Source organism: Artemia franciscana, chromosome 8, assembly GCF_032884065.1.
Source record: "Artemia franciscana chromosome 8, ASM3288406v1, whole genome shotgun sequence".
Taxonomy (NCBI): domain Eukaryota; kingdom Metazoa; phylum Arthropoda; class Branchiopoda; order Anostraca; family Artemiidae; genus Artemia; species Artemia franciscana.
In genome coordinates, this window is record NC_088870.1 from 3,355,130 (window position 1) to 3,382,623 (window position 27,494).

At 35.9% G+C, this 27,494-nt stretch overlaps 1 protein-coding gene across 1 annotated transcript in view; it reads right to left on the minus strand.

Annotated features, from left to right (window-relative positions):
- Positions 1–1,066: 1,066 nt before the first annotated feature.
- Positions 1,067–27,494, minus strand: part of LOC136029882 (3'-5' exoribonuclease 1-like) — a 62,230-nt gene continuing 35,802 nt past the window's right edge. The window contains exon 6 of the mRNA XM_065708361.1: positions 1,067–10,088. Within this exon, the coding sequence (XP_065564433.1) occupies positions 9,765–10,088 (324 nt within the window). The 3' untranslated portion in view covers positions 1,067–9,764. The remainder of the gene's footprint in view (positions 10,089–27,494) is intronic.

Genomic DNA, 27,494 nt, shown 5'->3' on the forward strand with positions numbered 1-27,494 from the left:
GGCAGAAGCCATGGCACAGCCAGTGTGAAGATTAATGGATGTAGACTTCCCCACCCAAAATATGAAAAAAACATAAGAAGCACCAATTGATTATAAAACAGCTATAGAAAAGATAATTTTAGTTCATGGATACACTCTAACCAAAAACGGGTCTGTCCCTCCTGAAGTATTTCCGGCAACTTCACTCAAAAATGCCAGCGTTCCAGCTATGATGGGACGGGACGGGGTTGCTTGGTAATATTTCATCTATTAGGATAACGGGCACAATTAGAACATTGGCTATATGTAGCTGGCTTTCCCAAAATTCTTATTTGAGCTGGGCACTTCAAAGACGTTGATTAAGTTAATGCAAAATCAAACATTCTCGTACAAATCAGTATAGATTAGGCGGAATATTTCTTTTTTTCATACTGAGTAGTTTTCCATACTTTTTTTTTTAATTAATAACTTGTAAACTATCTCGTCAGTCTGATTTTTTTATAATGTTTTTACCTGCTTCTCTGAAAGATCAGCCACGATTCCAATAACAAAGAAGAAACTGTGGAGAGATTTTTACTGTCATACCTACGAAAAGACACACGAATAAAACCAGCTTACGGTTCAAAAACATTCAAATAAAACAGTCTTTTGCATTTACTTAAGATACCTTTTGTAAGGAACTTTTTGTATATTCTTAGCAAGGCCAGTCTTTTCCAAGGGGACTTCTGAAAGTTTTGTAAACCTGGTAGCGTGCACGAGGCGTGGGAAAGTATGAATGAGTGGCGCTCTGCAATATACAGAAGGCCACGGAGACTGGTTGATCCCTTTAATTTTTGTATCGGGAATTCAGTCGACTGACAGGTCGAAATTCACAATAATAAAAAAAAACTAATCAAATCATTTTTTTATCATGTCTTTTGTATAAAAAAAATCAGATATAAGTTTTTTACGCTGAGTACGGCAATATTATTTGTTCTATAACCGTTAATTTGAACAAAATACTGACGGAAGGGGAGGGAGGCTTGAATCTCCTCTGACAAATTCTTTACTATCTTTCAAAATTAAATTTAGTGAATACTTTTGCCTATAAGTTTGGAAAATATATTTAGCAAAGAACAAAAAAAAAGAAGGAAAAAACACTAATGCAACAAAAAGAAAATAACAAAAAACAAGAGTAAAAAGGACAAAAGTGCAAAATAACATATACAGGAACAGAACAAGACAAAACGTCCAATCTAAGAAAGTTAATAAGTCAACTTAAAATATCTCAAAACACCATCGTATGTTTTTTTTTACATTTATTTGAAAAAGAAAGCATAATATGAAGGACCAATAAGCTACAAGATACGATTTCAGGGGAAAAAAAGTTTTTAGAAATCACTAGCGGTTAAGGCTCAACAACAAAAAAGCCAACTTCTTTCTTTTTCTAGCACAATGCAAAGTTTAATTGAAGAAGACAATATAATGAATAGGCAAGAAAAACAAAATTAAGAAAAAATTCTAAACAAGTGAAGATTTCGTTTTCTTTATGAAGCAAAACATAGTTTGATTCAAGTTCATGATGATAATTTTAGCCTAATAAAATGAGACATAAATTAAAGCGTGAAATGTTCACAAACATACCATACTATATTCACTACCTACCCACTATTCTTTGAGCGACAAAAAATATGTATAAACGTTTGTCTATCCATACGTCAGAAATTTACAAATTCGTATAAATCTCTTTCTTGCGGATAGCTACCAACCCTGGACTTATGTGAATGACAAATCTAGATCCTTCAGGAGGAGGAAATAGCAGTTTCACGTGCATTTTTATCCAAATAATTTCATTCCACTATAAATACTCAATATTAAATTCCTCAACAGTACGGATTTTTTTTTTACCGGAATATGAGTCAAAGCCACCCTCTAAACCACCCGTTCTTCCAAGGGCAACAAGAGAACAATGTAGGGGGAGGGGCAGGATTTTTTTTTGAAAATACCACGTCAATGAATGACTAATCCATACCAGCCATATGGAGGTAAATGTGCGTACATCATCATACTTTTTTATTGCAAAATAGTAACATTTTATTGGTGTATATGCCCCTGCATATTTCCTGCATATTATGCCCCTGCATATTTCCTGGGACATATGTTCCGTTATTTTTCTCATTTGACCTTTTATTCCAAAGGAAAATAATTTTTGAAGCAGTAAGTTTATTTATGATGGAGCATCAGTACTAGAATACAGAGGGGCACGACCTCTCTGGCGTAAAATTTGAAAACTCATGAATTGAAGTTCCATATTTTTGCGTTTGTGACTTCCGACCAGTCTGAAACATATCTCTATCACCCCCACCGCTAAAGATTCGGACGTCACAAATAGACGGGGTTAACTGATTACTTTGATGCGCTGAAAAATTGAAAGTCGTATAACGCTGAATCTTGTTACAGGAAATTGTGTGGTAGGAAAGTATATGATTGGGGATTTTTAAGGGATATATATGATAGGAGATAGACATGATAGGGGATATCGGCGGACATCTTCTACATATAACAGGATATAAAATATTGGCAACTATCGGCTTAACTATGTATTTTAAGGGTGGTTCACTATTCTATTTTTCTTATGATATTTTTGCTATTGCTTTTGGCTTTTCTTTTTAATAGTTGTCTCATATTTTATACATATTATGTCCTTGTCAAGTCCGATTCAATTCCGAGTCCAGTCACTAACATACAGAACACCCAGTCCGATATTCATTAAATCTATGGTTAGAGTAGTTGTTAACAAATACATTATCACCTTTGGTTTGCACAGATATGATAAGAATCATCGCTGCTATGTGTAATGGTGTCCCAGAAACTTTTAAAATTCTAAAATAATTGCCAAAAATCCTTTGCTAAGCTGCCATCAAAGGAAGAATCAGCAGGGCGGTGTTCAATCACCTTTTGATCCCCCTGACCTACATTACCATGCTGATTCTTCCTTTGAAACCAGCTCTAGCTCTACACCATATAAAAAGGCTTATTGGTTTTTGAGGCTTAGCATTATTTTTTGTGCTTATTTTAAGTCGAAAGTTGGTCCATAATGCCAAGTACAACCAATTAGAAAAAAAAACACGAAACTTTTATATATAGCCTAGGGCTATATCTGGCCCAATTAGGAGGGGAAGGGGCAAAGACCGTGACAGAAATTATTATATTCGGAAATGACATTGAATGGGGAAATAATGGTATTTTTTTCTCCTTTTGCACTTCTATCGTATAAGTAGCCTTGACCAAGATTATTTAAGGAAATGGGTTAAATTGGGTTAAGAAAATCTCATTTTTTTCAAGATACAATTACGAACATCAATTAGGAAGTTGCAACTTGGACTTGTACGTCTGCATGTGCGGAGTAATTTTCCAGATGGGGGAGGGGGAGAATAACACAAAACTTGAAATTTTGCATAAGAAGTGCCCAGAGGTTTAGTGAATTCAGTAGCTTTTTTTTGGGGGGGGGAGGAGGATGGGCAGTTTGGGGTAATTATCTCAGAAATGTGAGAATGGCAGCTACAACTTTTAGCCACAACAATGATTATTTCCATTAGAAGTTTTTATATATTTTTATATATTACGTTTTTACATATTTATTATATGTTACATGCATTATTACATGATTATATATTGCTTCCGACAAAAACCGCTTTTTATACCCAGTGTCACAACGTATCGATAAACTGATATATACTTAAATCACAGAGGATCTTCTAAAATATTTAAATTTTCGATAAATTACATATTACACAAAATTCTGGAACATAGTTTGAATTCACAGGAAGGCTAAACAATGTACAATATGTATATGGTGGAGTTATTGGCTCGGTTTGAAGACTGGTGTAAGAAAATATCCGACTTTCCGCTTAACCATCTATTATATACGGGTGGGTAGACTGATTTCTCCTGTATCTTACTGTTGATTTAAGTTTTTACTTCTTTTTCTTTATTTATTACATATTTAGGCCACTTTACTGCCTAATCGTTGACTTTCCATTTCTTTTTCTCATGTGTTCGTTCTTTCTTTTTTTCGCTTTTACTTCCTTCTTTTTCCTTATTTTTTTTCTTTCTCTTTTTATTTTCCTCTAGTGTATTTTTGTACTTTAACGAAAGAGGGTAAAAATAAATCATGATGATTATATATATATTATTCCGTCATTATTATTGGATATTCGGGCTGCTAATACTTGGGATTCTATGCAAGATCTTTATTTGACTCTAGAGCTTGGAATATTAGTAAAGTAAGTATATTAAACGTTAATCTATAGGGATTTATCAAACGAATACTGTTAATATAATATCTTAACATTTTTTTTAAACCTAAGATTTTTCGCAGTTAAACTTAGAGTAATGCTAAAGTTTTAGTGGCAGCCCTATTAAATGAATATTATTATTTTTAATAGTTGTACGATATTGCTCTTGTAGAGTAAATAAAAGCTATTGTAATTATAACTTTATTAACTTTTTAACATAAAAAGAGTCTTGATTTAAATAATAAAAGTAAACACATTATCTGTCAGAGGCAACTTCTTTTGCAGTAGGCTATTTACATACTTTACTCACTTTATCCTCTTATCAATTATTTAATAATACTCACTTATTTTACTCATTTATACTTTACTCACATATTAATTATTGTTACTGATTTTTTATTTACTACCTATCTGTCATTTATTCGGTTATTTATTATTGTGTTGGATTTTATGAATTTGTTTTTAAGCTTTTAACTAAATTCATCCTTCCTTTTTTGGCTATCCCCGTTCACGTCTAACAGATCCAACAGAAGGATATAAACTCGATATAAACATATGTTTATATCGAGTTTAAACTCGATATCGATACATATACGAGGGATCCATTGCACATTAGTCATTTTGCAAAAAAAAAAAAAAAAAAAAAAAAAAACACAAAAAAACAGACAGGACCTGCATCTGCAGAAACAATAACGCCACATCTATACAAGTCAAAGATTAGCACAAAGAAGAAACGAGAAAAAGTGGCAAAATTTAAAGTTAAGAAACAGCGGCTAGCAAAACCACAACATCACTAAACAGTACAAACATAAAAGGAGAGGAAACACAGCCAACATTTTTCACAGCTTACTGATCGTCTAATATAACAAACCCAGCATAAGACTTAATGATTAAATATTTTAAACGAAGGTACCAGCAGCCTATAAAAAAAATTAATGCGGTCTTCCATTCCCAACATGAAATAAACTCTCTTATATATCATTTTCATCAATTTGCTGACCGCCTGTCAATTTACTACTTGGTGTATTAACACGAGGGCCAGAACCAAGGTATGATAAGCTAGTTTTGGTGTTACTTGGTTGTTTCACATTTGTTTTTTCATAGGCGTATATTTTGGGGGTGATACCTAGCACGGAGATACCATAAGAAATTTATGGTAGTCACGCCACTTGCCTGGGTAGGGAATTTAAAGTGCCGAAACCTTATAGGTAAGTGTGTATTCTCCTGATGAGCCCTTATGCTAGGTGTCACCTCTGAATTATTTGTCTTTTTTACTGTTTTTAATATTTGGTAAATGACGACTTATACTTACTTACGACACGACTACCAGTCCATATTCTTTCTGGTTGATTGTGTATGGCTATGCTGTTTGACCTATGTGATTGTATGGATGAGTAGGGTTAAGGCCTCATTCAAGTACTGATCTATATTAATAACTAAAGAAGGAATATAGTCTTCCTTTTTTCCTTCTGTCTTTTTTTTATATGGTGTATTTTTATTTATGTGTTTGTGCTGTTGCATTGGTGATTTCTTTTTTCATATCAATAAACAAATAACAGATTCAGAAGCTCCTACCTCTTCCGTTAAATATCGTGTCTCTAATATTGACTTGCTGCCATAATTATACCCCTATATTCTTATGCTTTTTAAAGTTTTTATGGCTAGTGGATTCTGCTTCGTCATTGTTGGACTACCCTAAACTAATCAGGTGGTAAACCTGCAGTTAATTGATTACTGCTTGTATACCCCTGTCTATTTATATTTGCTGATAGACTCCTATGTATTTGCTCCATTCTTGATTATGACTCCTGGAAGTCCAATTAGGACCTACCTCCGAATTGTAAATCGGGCATTTATCTGCTTAGAGACAAAGAGAATAAAATATACCACAGGTTTAAATCAAAAAGAAAAATAAGGATTACTTTCATATAATTCTGTAGTAAAACTGTGATTTCATTGGTTAACTGCTGTGACGTGTTTTCGTTTATATGCGCCAATCCTATTATTCATAAACGGAGTGTAGGAAAGCAAAGCATTTTAAAAAGCCTCGCTCGTCCACAGGTGAAATCTTAAGCCAGCAAAAAAAAGTCAAATTCCACTTGATTGGGTACCTTGTGTGAAATTTTAAGCCAATAATTAAGAAAGGAAAGTTTTTGAGTCCCAATATTTTTGAAAAGTAAAATCTCTATTTCTCTGTAGTTAAAGCTTTCACACAGCGTTTTTGCTCGGGACCAGAACAATTTACTTTTTTATTTTTTTTTATGATTCTTTCCCAGGTTTCTAATAATTTTTACACATTATATTTTTGGTAAATCTTACTTTCCCTCTTGACCTTGCAGGGGCGCCAAGTAGTGGGGCTCTGGGTAATTCCCTCCTAGAATTTGAAAATACCTTTTTCAGTAACTTTATTGAAAAACAACTTAAAAAAAATCATTGATCACCCCACATTTTAGTTAATTGGAATTTCTTTGCCCTTGGACATCTAAATTCAAGGTCAACCTATGTACCTTAGATGATTGATCTTCAAACTTCACCAACCATGGGGTGGTTAACTAGGAGAAGCCCACATATAAACACGAAACATAAAACACAAAATCCTGCGCAAAAAGCGTACATAATCATTTTTTTTATTATTTGAAGGTTTTTTTTTTGACTGGATAGCCGAATCCAAAAAGTGTAAGCTCAAAAATACTAACATACGAGCTGCAGCATGGTCACATCTGCAGCAGAGCTGTAGCTAGGGTTTTCAGCACACGAGGATAACGTCAGTTTTCGCCCCCCCCCCCACCATCACTACCACAATAAAAGTAGATCATAGTACTGAAAAGAAAACTCAGTTTGGCACCCCCTTAGATGCTGGACCTAGGGACATGTGTCCCCCCTTGCTCCCTAGCAACACCCCTGATTTGTAAGTAAACAGGCCAATATCTACGAATGAAATACATGTTTTCTATATTTTAATGCCACACTTCCACTAAGAAGCCGAAAATTCAAATGCCAAGAAATTGCTTTGAAAAGCCTATACCAGCACTAATTTGTTCATATGCTGATACCACGTGTTTGTATCTTATGACAAATTCATTATACATGCAAGAAAACTGATATTTCAAGCTTCCGTGGTCTCCAATAAAAAAAATAAAAAAAAAAATAAAGAAAAAAAAGTGCCTTAATTCCTCACTCTCATTGGTAAATCATGGAGATTACGCATGAAAAGATGAACATTGGCCAACTTGCAAAATTAGGCATAGGGTACATAATTGGGAGCGCGTCCAAAAGCTCTGCATTCGTACTTTAACCTGGATATATTGTTTAACTTTTCATTCGGACTGAGATAATTAGTTGGATAATCTGATGAATTTAGCTAATCTAAAATCAAGTGAAAGTGTAGGATTACAAGTCTAACTATTTGATAAACTTGTGACTTAGTTTATTTTCCTGTTAAAATACTACAAGAAAATATTTAAAAATCGTTCCCCAAATTGCAATTGACGCTTTTAATATAAGATTCGAAGGATTTGAGAAGGAAGAAAGAATTAAAAACAACAATTTGGCTGTACCTAGGGACAGGTGTCCCCCCTTGCCACCGAAACCAAAGGCGGAGGAATAAAAGTTTTTTATTCCTCGTCTCGTCTTCTTAATGCCATTTTTAAACCTAAACACTTAACATTTTTTTTAAAGCAAACATTTTTTGAAAAAAACATATCTTTGAAAACACAATTTTTGCTTAATTAGATAATTTGATACAAAGATTCCATTTATTATCATTTTATTTATTATCAAAAATTCCATTTTATTCCCCCTCCACACCTTCTATGTCTGTAGGGTATATAGCTCTAGCATATAGACAAAAGCTCATTATTTTATTTTGGTTTCAGGTATTTTGTAATTGTTTCTCAATAATAGTTGGCACATAATGCCTAACAGTACCAAAATTAGCATTAAGGAAAAGCTGGGACACAATCAAGTGGGCGAATTTTCAATTTCTTTGTTACTTCGCTAGGTTTAACAAAAACACCATTTAATATATGTTTCAAAGCTAATTCCAAATATGCAAATCTATATGTTTGCAAATGTTTGAATAAGAAGCAGCACATTTGGCCCATTAGCTTTCGAATAATAGCATTTGATATCTCGTTGGATTTTGTATTGGATTTTTACTTACAGCATCTTTCGGACACGCAATGGTATAACGCAATTTCGATTTCTACCCACAAGTGTGACTATAATGTGGCCCGGGCATAAATCAAAAACACTAACTTAAAGGTTCCACAGCAAAATACTTAAATTCAGCCAGGCAAAAAAAAAGTAATGCTGCTTAAATATCCCACACATACTATTTACAAAATAAAATAATTACAACCCAACCTATATCGTTTCATGCTGCGATATTTCAAGTAGAAAAAAAGGTAAATTCTTAGGGACCCTCCTGTATGGCCTGTTAGGGACCCTCCAAAATACACCGAATTGCTATCAGAATCCAACAAGGAAAAGGTACTGGGGAGAGGTCTAAAATACAGAAACAGTACTTTTGGGATAAAATTTCCGAAGGCAGAGGGCTAATATTAAGGGGGAATCCTCCCCCACAAGTGTAGGAATGAGGAAATACAATATGTGTACTGGAAAGTGGTAAGAATGATGTGATGAAACTGACTTTTATACATGAGAGGAAATAAATAGTTTTACAGGTTTTTTCCACAAGAAAGTAAATTACAACATTGAAACTTAAAAGTCGCTGAAATTCAATTGAAACCGTTTTAATGGTGCAAAAATATAATATAATTTATTCCCCTTTTAACTGATATAACTGATATCAACGATCCAAGCATATAAGCTGAATGTTACCTTAAAACGGATATCAATAGTTTTTAGTTACCCCCAGGCTTAATTAGCTAAACATATACTAATGAGTTCCTCTTCCAACGCTTAGTCCTCATTAAACTAAGAATTCAACAATCAAAGGTACGAATCACACCAGCAAATACGTTTCAACACGGTCCCTCAAAAACTAAAAAGAAGTAATTTTTTCTTGTGCTGCGTGACCACTAGCTCGGTTTATTGGAAGTGTTTTACATATTAAAAATATGTTACAAATTAAAAATTTTAAATAAAAATATTAAAGCAACATAAAAGATTTTTAAGGCCAAAATTTTCGAATTAAACTTAGGGAGCAGGGGGGGGGGGTCAAATCAATCTTGGAGCGGGATGAATCTTCTTTAATGCTTAGCATTAAGAATATACGACTTTTATATAAAGAAAATTATTTTTTATTTATGTTTTATGTAAAAAAAAAGATTCAAGAAGTACAATAATGAACTACTTAAATTAAAAAAGACTAAAAACATATAACATACAAATAAAACACTATTAATTAAAGAATTAGACGGTCAAAAGTGGTATCAGAACGGGAAAGTGGTATCAGAACTATTAATAAGAGTCGAACTAGAAATCAAAAAATGTTATTAGAATCGAAAGCCCAAGATGGTTATTTTTTTAATTTTTTTTTTTTTTTTACAAAATTTTGATTCCTTCAACGCGAGCACTTAGGCTATCATCCTCAATTTTCATTTGACATTTATAGTACCGTTTAAACTCCTCACTTGATATCGGCACTACAACACTGCTCAAATCATAAATTTTTAAGTCTTTCGGTATAGGCTTTTGATTTTGACTTGGCAAAGGTCCAAGATAAATCCTTTCATTAACACGAAGATTAGCACCATCTAGCAACAACCTAGAAAGAATTCTAGCAATGTTGCGAGCATCGTCAAGACCCGAATGGGCGCGGCCTTCGAATTCCATACCAAGCAGTTCTAACATAACAGACAATGGGTACTGAAATTAAACGTAAGACATTAGTGTTTTCAGCTTTAAAAAAACAAACAACAAAAAAACATACACATTAGTCTTCCCCCCATCTGATATCATTTCGGAAGAATCTAAAAAAAACTATCCAAAAATAAACAACGCTCATTAACCTGTTAACGAGTTAATTAATATGTCTGCCTCGTTAACGATATTTTTGGGCCTATAGTTGGTGTATTATCCGCAATAAAAGGACACATCAGTGCTACCCATGCAGAAAGGTGATTTTCCGTGTTGTTCAAGTCAGGGGGCTGTAAGTTTCTTATACAGTGGTGTCGGCAATGGCGATTCCAATGGTGTACTTTTAGGACTGGTAACAACGTAAAGCCATTTGCGGACAATGATAAATTTGACAATTTGGACAGTGACAATTTGGATAGTGACAATTTAGACAGTTTTGACAATGACAATTTTGACAATGACAATTTTGACAATAACAATTCTGACAATTTGGACAATATTGGAAAAAATAGATTCGTAAATTGTTTTAATAATTTATGCAGTAACTTCAAAAATTAAAAATAAGCGATAAAAGAGTCACAGTTGCCACTGTCAACTAGAATAGTTCACCTTAATGCTGAAGGCATGGCCAAAAATATAGACGAACTACTGAAAAATGACATTCTCCACCATGACGTAATTAGCATTACAATCAACGAAAGTAGATTCACTAAAAGTTAGCATGAAAATAAAAACATTGCTGGCCCAGACATCTTTTAATATTCGAATTTTGGCTGATTTTGACCAGCGTCCAAAAAAAGGTTGTATACCCCTGAAGTAGATAGATAACGGGTAAAGCTTTTAATTAAAACATCGAAAAAAAACTGAAAAGCCAAAATGGCTTCATGTCTGGAACCCTTCTAAAGGAGCTTAAAAACAAAAATCACGTTTTAATTCTTACATTGTGCAGTTAGGGTAAATAGTAAATGTCCTGGCACGCATTTTGGCACGTAGCTTGGTGAATGAAACTTTCAGAAATGAGCTCAAATACATGCCAATAATTTTTCAGAAATCCCGACTTTATTCAAGTACTTCCTCTACTTTCTTGAAAACATTGAAAAAAAGGATCCAAAAAAATCAACTGTCTACCCTATTGTTTTATTCTGATCCTGCCAAAGAGCCTGTCAGGTGACCAAACAAAAAGAAGAAAATCCTTTGTGAGGGTGAAAGAAAATTACACCTCCCCCTTCCAGCCTTAGCAAACCGTCCCTAGAAGTTTCAACCTCTCAGCCACGAGACAACACAGGGTGGATTTACCGAAACAATAACTTGGGAAATGCTAATAAAGGAAGAGTAAAGATCGCCACATCTCCTTTTATTGAATTATTTGTTCAACTACACATACAGTCTAATATTGATTTTGGTCCCCACAAATTTAGCTTTTACCAAAAAAGAATTAATTGTAAAAGCAGAGATAAATTTGAAATCGAGATAGAGACCATGACTCCATACCAACTGAGATGACCTCGCTGGATAATCGGATTTACACCTTTCATTTCATTTATTGAAGGGATGCGATACCTTAAAGTTCTTGGGAACAGGGTGATTCTCCGAAAAGATCTACCTTTTAGTGGTAAGCCTAAAATATACAATTTATGCATGTTTTGAATCAGTCAAAAGGGAAATCTTAATAACAATGTAAAAAAAATCTCAAAACAACTTGGTAAAAAAAAAAAAAAAATCAATTCTGAAACAAGTCATTCTGGAGGCGGGGGGTTATTTTTTAACCTCTCTTAGGCTTAGAATAATACCCTTTTCCACCCTATTAGTGTTTTTCAAATGACTTCAAGATTAATCAACTCTCTTTATACTAAAAAATGTGTCAAGTTCATTTTCACGGAATTCAGGTCCATTCATTTCTCTTAATCAAACGCAGGTAGAAAAGCTTGAGAGGCGTAGAGCCTCAGTAGGGAAAGCAAGATTTACTTTCCTCCATAACAGATGCTATCAATTTATATATTTAATAGAAAACGTCTCAAAGCAAACTTTCAAATTGTACAATACCTCCGATCCATCAATTAGGCTTCGACATGCTCTCTATTTTTAAGCAGAAACTTCGTAGGAAACGCATCTCTAGCGCATTAACAAGTGAATTTATGAACAAAGCATTCATGATCCTAAAATCACTCTTCATTCATTTCTCTGTTCAAATTGCATACTGCCTACAGCAGGGCCATACGCAGGAGGGGGACTCACTCCCTTAATCCTAAATTTTTTCATATTTCTCGGCAGTTTTCATTCAAACTATCAAATAAGATAATTTTTTTTTATAAATGTTAACCCTCTCCTCCATTTAATATTGGGCGTTCAAAATACGTACCTGGTCTACAGTAGCTAAGTTTCAGATGTAAAAAGAAAACAAAAAAGCTGTTTGTATAAAAGCAAAGAGTCACTAAAATTTAAATAAGCACAATTGCCATCCACTCAGGGGGGTGCCATCACATGTATTACCCTTCTAATCGTTCTACTTGGGGTGCTAATTGGAGGGGGAATCCCCCAGTTTTTGGTCCCTCCCTAGATTAAAAAATACCCTTATATGTATATTCATTGAAACGATAAAAAATTGCCAGCCCCCTATTAGATTTTCAATTTTTTTTTTGGTATTTTCGTTAAAAAAAAACCTTTGCCCCCTCCCCAAACTCTTGTGAATTGGCACCCCTGCTAATAGAATATAGTCCACTTTTAGCGTAAACACAAAATAATTGGAAATATGCAAAACACCATCTTATTTATATAATTGATAAGAAAACCAGTCATTTGTAAAAACTTTTGAACTTGAGTTATAAAACTAACATACAACCAAAACTAGATCAGATGTAATTTCATTTCTGTCAGACGTTTTCCATACACGAACTATTCTAACTTTTGAATCTATCCTAATATATAGTCAGAAAATAGGGTGTAGAGTATCCTATAACGAGTATTTATTTTTAGATTTTTATTTTATTACTGTTTTCTAGATATTGTTAGCTGAGTTATCACAGCAGGGTAAGATAAAAGGTTAACAGAAGTATAAAAAAGAGCTGTAAAAATTATACTTGGACGCAATTACTCAACATATATGACGACAAATGAACTCTTTTACACAGGTCTAAGCGTATCCCCCCTGTGGAAAATGCCCCCGGGTAATTCCAACCCATGTTCCCCCTGGATAATTCCAGTTGCTCACTAGAAGGGAAATTAAAAGTTATTTATTGCTGTTTTGGACAAGATTTGATTATACTGTCAAAATTTTCGAATAACAGTAATTTTGTTGAATACTACTACTACTACTACTAACAACTCACCGCAACACCAAGCCGCCTGAGGCCAACAGAGCTGCGCATACTCCTCCTCCATCCCAATCTATTCATTGACTCCCTCTTTACACCCTTCCAGGAGCTTCGCATTTCGTTGAAATCTTTTTTATGGCATATTCCCACCCTTGACGAGGACAACCTGCTTTCCGTTTACCCTAGACGGTTGGCCGAAAAGGACAATCTTCGGCAATCTGTCATCCTTCATCCACAGAACGCGTCATAGCCATCTCAACTTTTCTTTCATTATAGCCCAGGAAAGTGTGATGCAACCATAGTTTTCATACAGCCTACTGTTCGAAATACGGTTAGTCTTTGCATCGAAGGAGTTGTAGAAAGTTCAAAAAATGTTCATTCGATTGGAAATTGAATCGGCTAGTGGCCTCCTAACAGTCAAAAGTGATTGGATGGCAACTTACGAATCCCCCCCTCCACGCCCGTTCTTTCCTAAAACATTTCTAGTCAAAATTTTAGGATAGCCAGTTTGTTCAAAGCCAGTTTTTAAGTTATGTCCTGGGGACATATAAGGTTTTTATAGAAAGCATGGTCATAGAAACTTCGGAAGGGGCTCATTTGATTGGCAATCAAAAGCTCTAGTGCCGTTTTTAAGAGTAAAAGTGATCAGAGGGCAGCTCCCCCCCCCCCACACGTAGTATTGTCCCGAAATGTATCTAATAGAAATTTTTGAGATAGCAATTTTATTCAAAATAGCCCAAACATCATATATCATGGCTTTGGGGTTGAAACAAACCCTCAGAGCCTGGAGGCAAGGGTTGTAATTTATGCCCCGAGGCATTTAAGGTTTTTATGGAAGGGATGGTTGTATAAACTTTAGAAGAGGATAATTTGGTCGAAAATTGGAAGTTCTAGTTTCCTTTTAAGAGTCAAAAATGATGGAGGGACATATATATCAACGCCTCTAGGGTTGACAAAACCCCCAGTGCCCTGGGGATAAGGTTTAAGTCACGCCCTGGGGGCATATAAGGTTTCTATGGAATTGGTGGTCGTATAAACTTCAGATGGCGGTCACTTGATTTGAAACTTGAAGCTATGATACCCTTTTTAAGAGTCAAAAGTGATTTGAGAGCAACCAGCCCCCACCCACACTCATCATTTCCCCAAAGACGTCCAATTAAAATTTGGATATAGCAAATTTGTTCATTGTAGTCGAAGGGTCCGGGAATCATGTCTTTGAGGAAGACAATCCCGCCCCACAGCTCTCAGAGCAAGGGTTGTACGTTATGCCCCCGGGGCATATAAGGTTCTTATCAAATAGGGGTGGTTGTACATACTTCAGAAGGGACTCATTTTAGAGGGATTGGTAATATGAATTTCTAGTACCTTTTTAAGAGTCAAAATGATCTGATGGCAGCTACCACCCCCCCCCCCACCCCCCAACGCGTCTTTTTCCCCAAAATATATTGAATTAAAATTTTGAGACAGTCATTTTATTCAAAATAATCAAAATAGTCCATCATATAACAAGGCTTTTGCGGTTGATAGAAACCACCAGATCCTGGGAAAAAAAGTTGTAAGTTATGCCGCGGGGCATTTAAGGTTTTTACGGAAGGGACAATTCTTTAATTTTAGAAGAGGCTCATTTGGTTGAAAACTGGAACTTCTAGTTCCTTTTTAAGCGTCAAAAGTGATGAAGGGCATTTAGCCCCCCCCCCCTGAAAACCCCTCTTTTCACTAAACGCATCTGATTGAAATTGAGATAGCGATTTTGTTCAAAATAGTCCAAAGAACATATAATAATGCCTCTAGGATTGAAACAGCCCCCCCCCCAGCGCAGTGGGGATAAGGCTGTAAGTTATACCATGAGGGCATATAATGTTTTTATGGAATGGGCGAATGTGTAAACGTCAGATGGAGCTCATCTGATTTTGAATTGGAAGTTATAGAGCCCTTATTAAGATTCAAAGTGATTTGAGAGCAACCAGCCCCCCCCCCTCATCATTTCCCTTATCGCCTCCAATCAAAATTTGGAGATAACAATTTTGTTCATCATAGTTGATGAGTCCGGAAATTATGTCTGTGAGGACCCCCCCCCCCCTACAGCTCTCAGGGCAAGGGTTGAAAGTTATGTCGTGGAGCATATAAGGTTCTAATAGAAAGGGTGGTCGTGTATGCTTTGAAGGAGACTCATCGGATTGGTACTCCGAAGTTATAGTGTCCTTTTTAAGAGTGAAGGTAATGAGATCACAGCCCCCCCCCCCCCCCCGCACACGCACAAACACACACAAGCACGTCGTGTTTTCCTGAGATGCATTCAATAGATATTTTGAAACTGGCCTTTTGTTCAAAATAGTCCAAAGATCATATAACAAGATTTTTGAGGTTGATACAAACCACCAGAGCCTAAGGACGAGGGTTGTAAGTTATACCCCTTGGGCATTTGAGGTTCTTATACAAAGGATGGTTGCATAAACTTCAGAGGTGGCTCATTTGGTTGAAATTGTAAGTTTTAGTTCCCTTTTAAGGGTCAATAGTGATGGAGGTCAACTAGCCCCCCCAACTACTCCTCTTTTCACCAAATATATGTGATTGAAATTGTACGATGACAATTTTGTTTAAAATAGTCCGAAGAACAGATAACAATGTCCCCAAGGTTAGAACATCCCTCCAGAGCCATGGGGCAAGGGCTTTAAGTTATGCTCTGGGGGCACATAAGGTTCTTATAGAATGGGTGGTCGCATTAAATTCAGATGGATCTCATTTGATTTTAAATTGGAAATTATAGAGTCCTTTTTAAGAGTCAAAGTGATTTGAGAGACCCCCTTTGATTTGAGAGGCCCATCATTTTCCATAACAAACATCCAAACAAAGTTTTGAGACATCAATTTTTCCAGCATTGTTAAAAAGCTCGATATTTATCTGTTTGGGGATGTAACCCTCCCACCCCAGAGGTCTCAGTTCAAGTGCTGCAAGTTATGCAATTTGTTTGACTTCTATTTTCCCAAAATACAAAGGGTATTAAGATGAGTCTTTTAGAGAATGTTGAGGAGAGTTTCGGACTAAATATCACGTGTTATGTGCATATGGATTGTCAAAAGGGTGTCCCTCAGGAATGACTAAGTGAGATATCAATGATAAGGGAGATGATCAATTGACCAAAAAGGCAATATTTGAGCGCAACTACTACTACTACTACTACTGCTGTAACTACTACCAAAAGTACTATTATTACTACCAATATTATCACTAAAATTAATACTTTTGTAGTGAGTACTACTAAGGCTGAGGATATTGAAAACAATATCTGAGGAAACATTGAGGGGAAATTTGAACTAAATCAAAACATATTATGTGTATAGAGATTGCTGATACGGGCATATCAGCAATATTTTGGAACGGCTTATCATACCAAGAGGAAACTTCAGGGGCATCATGAGTGGGATGTTCAGTTGACCAACAGGCAAAATGGAACTGTTATTAATGATGCTGCTGATACAGTTACTACTAATAATTATACACTATACACTCGCTGTATAAATTTGAACCCTGGATATATATGTATTAAACTGTGAGATAAAACTGTTTTTCTTTGTTTTTTGCATTTTCCCAGGTCTTGTGATACCCTAGGTTTTGATTTAAGGGACCTACCTCAGTGCTGTGATTGATATATTTAGACTTTTGGGCAATTTATTTTATTTTCAATTCTCCAGGGAATTGCACATCTTCCCGTTTTTCCTTTTTTGCCTTTACAGTGTTGCCGGTCCAAATTTGTGAAGTATCTGTTTATTTTTTTATAAAGCCACAGACTACGTAAGCTGAATCGTTTATTTTCTGCATTTGGGGAAACCTGTGCAGAAGAGAGCGATAACAAACACGAAGAGCCGTATTGGTACCGGCGGGATATTCATCCTTAAACTGCTGGGGATAGGCGATTTGAGTATCCGCGCTTCCCACAGGTCCCCCAAGTTCTGAAAACCCCGTGATAAATTGATATCTGTTGGCTGAAAAGCTTTTTTTTCCCCGCATTTTTTCCAGCGATTTTTTTTCTCATATCATGCCGCCACCTAGCGAAATTAAGGCCACATCAAGTAGAAGACCAAAAAGGACTCATATAAGTCCGAAAAAAGGATCCGACAATTGTCTTGCCTGCAATATTGCATTAGAAAATGATTCTTATGCCATTCTTTGTGATGGGTGTGACAAGTGGATATGTGCCAGGTGTCTAGACATGCCTGAACCTGAATATCTGCTTGTCACTAAAATCTCCCGACGTGTAGATATTTGTATCAAGTGCCCAGCATGTAAATATGGATCAACATCTGTTAATACTCAAAATGCTAGTGTTGAGAATATAGTAAAAGCTACATTAGATAGCATGAAAAATGAGATTATTGATAAAATCCCATCTCAAGCGGCCTTTCAAGAAATTGTCCAAGCATCTTTAAAAGACTTGGAAACCTCATTAAAAGCTGAAATCTCACAAACTGTCAGTGAGATAAAATCACAAGTGTCAGCACTGGAAACCCGGGTGTCCGAAAAATGCCCACTCTCTGAAATGCGTTCCGAAGTCCAGACGGTAGTTCTTCAAGAGACAACAAGCATCAAAGCCAATCTCACCCAGCATCTTGATAGTGAGATCCAACGCCACTTTTCTGAAGAAAGGGACAGACAACGTAGAGCCCTTAACATTGTTGCGTTCGGGATCCCTCCGCAACCCAATGACCAACTATTCATCAAATCTTATATTGATCAAAAGTATAAGCTCAGAGACGTGCACATCAATAATGTGAGAAGACTTCCGATCCCTACTAATTCTCTGCCATCTGCACGCCCTCCTCCTGTCCTTTTTACTGTCCCAAGCCTGGACATCAAAAGGTCAATCATCAACCGCTCCCGCGAGCTCCACGAGGATATACAATTTCGTGGTGACGCATCCAAGACAGAGAGAAACAGGAGGAAGGCTTTAGTTGAGGAGTTGAAAAGAAGAATAAGCTCAGGTGAGCCCAACCTCATGATCTTCAAGGGCCAAATCGTTCCAAAAAACGAGGCTGCTCATCGCAGTTGGGAAGCGCCACCCCGGTCCCCTCCAAAGCAATCCACGATGGAAACCTAGTTATATCATCGCATCCTCATGTAAATAGTTTTGTTTCCCCAGTGCTTCGTTTTGATAAATCGTCAGTTGATATTTCTTGTGAAGCTTCATCCAATCCTTCTCCAAATATTTCCCATGTCGATTTAAGAGCTATTTCTGCTAATGTTAATTCAAATGTTATATCTAATAATTCGCTCGTGTCATGTCAGAATTCAGCAGATTCAAGTTTTTCAAGTACTATTGTAACTGCGGAGGCTTCCCAGGAAGAAGAAGAAGACTTGAGCTTTGTTTCTGTTGAGGAAGAAAGTGACTCTGGTGAAAATAACAACAGACAAACCATACTGGACAGAAGCCAACCAGAACCAGCAACCGTAAGTTCTGACTTTAGTGTATGTGTTACTAATGTTGACCAGTTGCCCAACAAAATTGATGAACTAAAAACCCTAATTGACTCAAAAAAGTTCGATGTGATCTTACTGACTGAAGTCTGCCTTAAAAACCGTAGTAACAAACTTCACGATTCCCATGTGAAAATCCCAGGTTACCAAGTTCTCTCAAATCTGTCGTCCCAGGGTTGCAAAAGAGGAGCACTAGCCCTCGCTAAAGCAGGATACAATACAAAGATAATTGATGTTCCTCTCCTTTGCCCCTTTGTTGAGGCAGTTTGCTTTGATCTATGTGTGCCAGGGAGCCATGAGTCAGAGACAGTCAGAATCGGATGCATCTACAGAAGTCCCTCAACCCCATCCCAAGTTGTAACCGAACAAGCAATAGCAGAAATAATATGCACACTAAATTCGAACCTCAAAGGACATCTGCTTATTGCCGGCGATTTCAACCTTCCATCTATAAACTGGATAAACGGTTTTGGATGTGGTGCCACTCCAACCGAACAAGACAAGCAACAGCCTTTCCTAAATTGCCTCAGTGAATTGTCCCTACACCAGATAGTTGACCAACCAACTAGATACAGATTGTTTCAGCGCCCAACAACACTTGACTTGGTTATCTTGAATGACAAAAGCTTAGTTCAAAGTATTGATTACTCACCACCCCTTGGTAAAAGCGATCACCTAACTATAGAGCTCATGCTGAAAGTGAAGGTACTTAAGAACAAGCTAGTCAAAAAAGTGTTTGTCGACTACATTGCTATTCGAAATGAATTATCCACTACAGACTGGCCGAATGTACTAAGTGGCACAGTTGACGAACAATGGACCAAATTCAAGGGTGTTTTGCTGAAAGCTCAGGATGCCCACACAAAGACCAGTTTCAAACCAAAACCTAGATCCCTCCCCTACATGACAAAAGACATCAAAAAAGAAATAAACAGGAAAAAGAGGTCATGGAAAAAGTTCAGGCAGTCAGGAGACCTGCAGCAACACACAAAATTCACCAAGGCACGAAACAAGCTGAGAAACCTCACCAGAAAACTCTACGAAAATCTGGAGTCCAATCTTGCCAAAGAAAGTAAGACAAATCCTAAAAAATTCTGGAATTATGTCTCTAGCAAGAACCACTCCCGTCGAACTATCTCCAGACTGGTGAAACCCTGTGGCACTACCGTAACCAACATAACTGATGTAGCAAACGAACTAAATAGGCACTTTGCTTCAGTTTTCACTTGTGAAACGGAAGGCCCCCTGCCAAACTGCCCGGGCTATGAAGCCCCCACAACGATGGAGCAAGTCAGCATCAACCCCTCCAACATCCTCAAACGGCTTCAAAATCTTGACACAAATAAATCGGCTGGACCAGATCACTTGCACCCAAGACTGCTGAAGGAACTGGCAACCATCATCGCAGGACCACTGTCTGACCTATTCCAAAAGTCTATTAATGCCAAATCTGTCCCATCTGATTGGAAAACTGCTTTTGTGACCCCAATATTCAAAAAAGGCAGCAGACTTAAAGCAGAAAACTACAGACCTATAAGTCTCACATCAGTAGTCGCAAAAATCCTTGAAAGAGTGGTCAATGATGCAATACTGGAACATCTGAAAGTCAACAATATCCTATCCCCTAATCAGCATGGGTTTCAACCAGGAAAGTCAGTTGAAACAAACTTACTGGAAACATATGACATCATTACAGATTTGCTTGACAAAGGATTGCCAGTGGACCTAGTTTTACTAGACTTTGCTAAGGCCTTTGATAAAGTCCCACACAAAAGGCTAAGAGAAAAGCTTACTGCTGCCGAGTTACACCCCAACCTGGTTGATTGGCTTATGGACTTCCTGTCAGGACGAACCCAGAGTGTCAGGCTATTTGGTGTTGGAGGTGAAAAGGTCTTTTCCGAGCCCTGTGATGTCATGAGTGGAGTACCGCAGGGAACTGTTCTTGGTCCTACACTGTTCAACATCTACATCAACGATATATTCAGCGAGGTGGAAAACAACTTGTCTCTCTATGCTGACGACTCAAAGCTATTTGGAGCAGTGAATGTAAAATCCCTGCAAACAGATGTTCAGAAAATCCAGCTGTGGGCAGACAAATGGCTCTTATCGTTCAATATAAGCAAGTGCAGCACGCTACACTTTGGATCCTCAAACCCATGCGCCCAATACCATATGCATGAACATGCCTCCAACTCCGATTCACCCATCAAGACCAGCACAGAGGAACGCGACCTTGGGGTCATCGTTGACAGCCTTCTCAAGTTCCATGCCAACACCATCAAGAGCGTGTCCCAGGCCAACACAAACTTAGGTCTGATCAAAAGAACAGTTACCAGCAGATCCCCACTAGTTTTCCTGAAACTTTACAAGGCACTAGTCAGACCCGTTTTGGATTTTGGCATGTGCGCTGCCTTCCCAACATACAAAGGAGATGTCAGGCTAATTGAGGGAGTCCAGAGGAGAGCAACCAAGGCCATCACAAACCTTGGAGACAAACCTTATCAAGATCGTTTACGGGCTCTCAACCTCCCTACCCTCGTGTACAGGCGCAACCGTAGCGACATGATGATGACCCGCAAATTGCTGAACTCATCATATGCCAAGATCCTGCCCATCCACCCAGGCCCCCCACAGTGCACCAGAGGACACTCAAAGAAGCTGTTCAAGCAGTCAGTCAGAACCAGGGCCAGAAAAAGTTTCTTCACCAACAGAGTCGTCAACCCCTGGAATGAACTGTGCGAAGCAACAGTCTCAGCCCCCACCCCCGAAGCATTCAAGAAGGCACTGGATAAAGAGTTGGCCACGAAAGACTGGAAGTATGAGTGGGACATTCCGTCCTGCTCATACCTGCTATGAGACATCACCAACTCAACTCAGGAGCATTCAACAGATCTACAGATCTACAGATCTTAATTTGCTCCGAAGTGCAAATTAAGGTAATTAAGGTATAAATGCTACTACTGTTCCTACTACTGCCACTACTACTATGATACTTCTACAATTGAGGCTACACGTATTAAGGTGAAAATTTGATAGAATATTGAGGGAGAATTTGAACTAAATCAAAAAAGACTATGTGCATGTAGATTGTCAAAAGGGCGTATCTCAAGAATTGATTTGGGTCTTAAGTTGAAACTTTCAGAGAATACTTAACTGGGAAGATCAACTGACAAAAAGGTAATATATGCTTGTCACTACTAGCACTAATATCGCTGCTACTTTTCCTTATGCTACTACTGCTACTAAACTACTCCAACTATTACTTCAATTGCAACAACTTGTAAATTTAGAGTTTTAAGGTGAACAGGGCGCCAAAAGGGTGTCAAAAGTGCATATCAACAACATTGTTGAAACGGCTTAACGTGTCGAGGTAAAACTTCGCATCATGAAAGCGATGTTGAACTGACCAAAAGGCAATATGCACTTGCTACTACCACTAATTATACTGCTGCTACTTCTGCTAATACAACACTAACACCATAACTACTTTTACTACCCCCGAAACTACTGTGATAATAGTCTATAATTAAGGCTAAGTCTATGAAGGTAAAATTTGACAGAATATTTATTGCAAATTCGAACTAGCAAAAGACCATATTTGCATTTAGATTGTCAAAATAGCGTATCTTAAGAACTGGTTTGTGCATTAAGTTGGAACTCTCAGAGAATACTTAAAGGGGACGATCAATTGACCGAAAGGCAATATGTGCACACTACTACTAATACTACTGCTACTGCAACAATTACTAGTTCTGCTACTACTTTTACTATTGCTCCAATTACTACCTCTATCGCAACTACTTGTAAGGTTAAGGGCATTAAGATGAAAATTTCAAAAAGTATACGAATATTCAGGTTAAAAAAGAGCAAATCGATAATATCATAGCAATGGCTAATTGTACTAAGTGGAGTGGTTATACTACTGCTGTAACTACTATTACAACTATGCCTAAGAGTATGAAGGTGAAATTTTCAGAGAATATTTCTGAAAATTTCTGTTGTACAGATGACAACCTGCCATCTGTATGCAGGCTGTCAAAAAGGCATATCAGCAAACAGTTTCGTATGTGAAATTTAAACTTACAACGCTTCTTGTGGGGAATGTTGAACTAACCAAAATACATCATTTGCATCATAATACTACTACTTCTACTCCAACAAATACTGCTACTGCCATTGTCATTATTATTGCTGCTACTACTACTGTTACTAAAGCTAAGACTGCTATTAACTCTACTTCTACTGCTACTACTATGACTACTGGTGATACTAATACTACTAATAAATTTAAGGGTATTAAGGCGAAATAAATCGAAACACACTATGTTCACATAGGTTGTCAAGAGGACGTATCAGCAATGCTTCAGGGCCGGTTGATGGTGTTAAGTTAAAATTTTTATCCTGTATTGAAGGGGATGTTGAAAAAAAGGTGCCATGTGCATACTACTACTAATACTACTACTGCTACTACAACTTATGCTACTAAACAAGTCAAAAGTATTAAGTTGAAACTTTCAAGGAATATTTAGGTGGATGATGAACTAAATCAAAACGAACTATGATCATGTAAATTGTCAATAGGGTGACAAAGCAATATCACAATAACGGCTTACATTATTAATCTAGACCTTTCAGGGTAAGTTGTGACAGATTTTGAACTATCCAGAAGACACTATTTGTATACTTTTGATACTACTTCTACGGTTACTGTGACTACTGACACTTAAGGGCATTAAGTTGAAACGTTTAGGGGGAGTTTCAACTAAATGAAAAATCTAAACGCATGTAAGCATTTAAGAGGCATATAAGTAATCTCATAGACAGCGTTCCTCTATCATAGCAAGTAATATCATTTAAATTTTAAAGAAGCTAATTTGGTTGGAAATTCAAAGTTCTAGTACCCTTTTAAGAGTCAAAAGTGATTGACTTTTTTTTTGACAAAAGTGGTTCAAAAGGAGGGCAATCATCCATCCTCTTTAGCTCATAATTTTCCAAATACTTCCAATCAAAATTGAAGATAGCTATTTTGTTCAGCATAGCTGAACGGTCTTGTCAATGTATCTCTTGGGCTATCGAGTTGGTCCACCCCCCCACACTTATACAATTTGCCCATTATGTTTAAAAACTAAATGTTGCCTTAAGATTAAATCAAATTTACTGTGTTAATACTAATTCCCAGTAAGGCATCTCAGCAGTAGCCAATCCCAAGAACGACTGAGGGTATTATGTTCAGACTTTCGGGGCTACTTCTATTACTTCTACTTCTGCTTTTGAAATTTAACCACATCAATATAGAGGAAGTGTACCCAAGCTGTCATAGAGCATAGACATATTTTTTGAGAATGGTATCAAGTGTTCTATTTCAGGTCAACCAGACTAGGTATAAAACTAAATTAAACACTACTATTTGTATCCATATTTATAAAAGGGTGTATGTTGTTAAAAATTGCTGAAAAATCTTTTCCAGCATATAAATAGCAGGCCAAACTATAAAGTCTTAAAAAAACTGAAAAGATTTAAACTATTATTTTCTTTTTCCCTGAAATGACCATGCCAATATAAAACGATTAGAAATTAATTAAAAGAAACTTTTCCCACAATATAAGTTTTTCAAAGAAAAGTAAAGAACTCCATTAAACCAAAAAGAGCAAAAATAAAATCAAATAATCCCCCAAGCGCACAACTACCACAAGTCAGTATCGATGAATAAATGAAACCCAAAACGAACAGGAATTACAATAAATAACCGTCAAACTCAAAACGAACAGGAATTACAATAAATAACCGTCAAACTCAAAACGAGCAGGAATTAACATGAGTAGGGCCCAAAACCCCAATGCATTCCCAAGACCAGAACATAGTTTGCACTTTAATGAAAAAGGTTTAAATTTTTTTACTTTTATAACTTCAATAAATCAAATACTACAAAAATTTTGATTAATAAATATCAGTATATACATATTAAATTAACAATGCACATTCATTTGTATTTTTCAGTAAAGTGCAAACTATGTTCTGGCCTTGGGAAGGCATAGGGGTTTTGGGCCCTACTCATGTTAATTTCTGCTCATTTTGAGTTGGACTCGGCTATTTCTTGTAATTTCTGTTCGTTTTGGGTTTTCTTTATCTATCGATGCTGACTTGTGTTAGTTTTACGATTGGTGGATTATTTGATTTTAATATTCCTAATTTTCGGTTTAATGGAGTTCTTTACTTTTCTTGAAAAACATTTTTTTGGAAATTTTAATCTTTTTTAAATTAATTAAATTTTTAAATTAAATTTTTAAATTTTTTAAATTAATCTTTAAAAGGAGCTAATTCGATTGGAAATTAAAAGTCCGAGTGTCATTTTTAAGTCAAAAGTGACCGGAGCTGCCAATCAATTTATAAGCATTTGTACATGCACTTTAACAGCAATAGATAGCTTTCAATTTCCCTTCTAATGAACATCTGCAATTATCAAGGGGAAATATGGGTGGGAGTTATACAGGGGAATTTTCCGCAGGGGGACTTTACGAGAGGATATACCGGGGGGAGGGAATACACTGGCTCCCCTTTTATACGTATGTGTATGTTTTGTAAAAAATCTAGAAAAAAAGAAGTATAGTTTTCGGTGGACAAATATGTAGATAATTCTTTCTCTCCTCTGAAAACTATACTTATTTTAATTTGAAAAATATATTTTTTGCCTTATGGAAATCTTTTTTAGATTTTTTAAATCCTTCTAAAAGATGATTTTATCTTTTCATTTACGAAAACGACTATCAAAATAGATCATTTATGCAAAGCGAAAAGAATAATAGAACAGAAAAAGTAGTAATAACTATTTTTTATATATATTCAAAAAGGAGCAATCTTTATAGTTAGAAAAATGGTTCTGTAAAAAAAAAAAAAAAAAAAAAAAAAAAAAAAAAAAAAAAAAAAAAAAAAAAAAAAAAAAAAAAAAAAAAAAAAATTATATCACATTTTTATATCAATCTTTGCCCATAGATCTTACGGGCACAAATCGATATGAAAATATTGATATAAAAATACTTTTTAATTTATTCAGTTTTCTTAAAGATAGCGCATACATAACCACTCTTGAACATCACAGAGTTAAAATACTTCTTTTAGTCCTAGCACGGTCAGTTATCAGTTACGCATTTAACAGAAAAAAGCTCTAGAAACAATAAAACATCGAAAGTATGAAACAATAAAACATTAACTGAGTCCTTAAAAATTTGCAAATCCTCTCTATTTCCTTTTTTATAATTCGTTTTTTTCCTCCAAAGAAACGAATGGTAAAATAGATCATTCTTTCAATTTTTAATATCCCATTTTTCTTTTTCTTAGAGTTCACAAATGAACCAAACAAATCCTGTCAAAGGATAACTCCTGCGTCGACAAAGAAACAAATGGCAAAATGAAACGTTATATACTTCATTCAGTTCTTCATACCGCTTTTTTTTCAAATCCATCGCTATTCCCTATAAATCCCGTCAAAGTAGAAATCTCCCACCTCCAGAGAAAACTAAACAATAAAGCTCTTTGTCTGTTTGATTTGCATTCCAATACAAATGGGCAAACTGGGACGAAAATTGGTACATGTAACCCTTCTGACATGTGAAGATCAAGATGGGTGTGAGGGGCCTTGAAAGGGAGAGGTAGCAATACAAACTTTTTCACTTTTTTTGTGCTTGTAGCATGTGTCACCATCTCTGGTAGGAGAAAATTAAGAACAGTATGAGGAGGGAAGGGTTTGTCATAGGAGGGTATACGTTCGCGAGCACCTATTTATATGGCTTAATATTACGGTTTCTACTTTAAACAAGTCATGTCTCATCACCACGTTTTGATTTTGAGACTATTGTGCTTCTATTTGAAGAAACACAAGAGGGCTTTTTGGAGGAGGGTAGTTGGTAATAATAGAAAATACTAGGGCAAAATTTAAATAAGGGCCTTTCATCATTTTAGATAATAGTTGCATTAGGAGAATGAAGGAATGAATTCAGAGCCTAAATAGGCCCCAGAAAGGTGTTTTCAACTTCCAATCTCTATCCTTTTTCTATTTTTAAGGCTTGGTCAATTTGTATAGAAGACCTAACTTTGTTAGGTCCTAACTTTGGAGTTAACCATACTATACTTACTATACCGACTATACCTATACCTAACTAACTACTATAAATAAATAACTAATAATAACTATATAACTATAATATATATATATATATATATATATATATATATATATATATATATATATATATATATATATATATATATATAAAACTATAATAAGTATAATAACTATAATATACTATAATAACTATAATATAAATAGCTATAATAACTATATAACTATATAAAATAATAGCTATAAATAAATAAATAACTACTATACCTAACTGTACCAGTCTTAACTTTGGAACAGAGTATGTTTCTCCTTAATTTTGATTTGAATCTACTTTTGGTTCACTCTAGGTTTTGAAAACGTAATTCTAATGAACTTAAGAACATTTTAAGCAATACTATGATTATTTTTTTCAAACTTCACCCATTTCTCCAAATTCAATAAAGCCATTTTAATCAGTATTTAGCAAAGTTATGAGGCTCAAATACTTTCCTTGGCCCTTGTGTGTGCTATAGATCT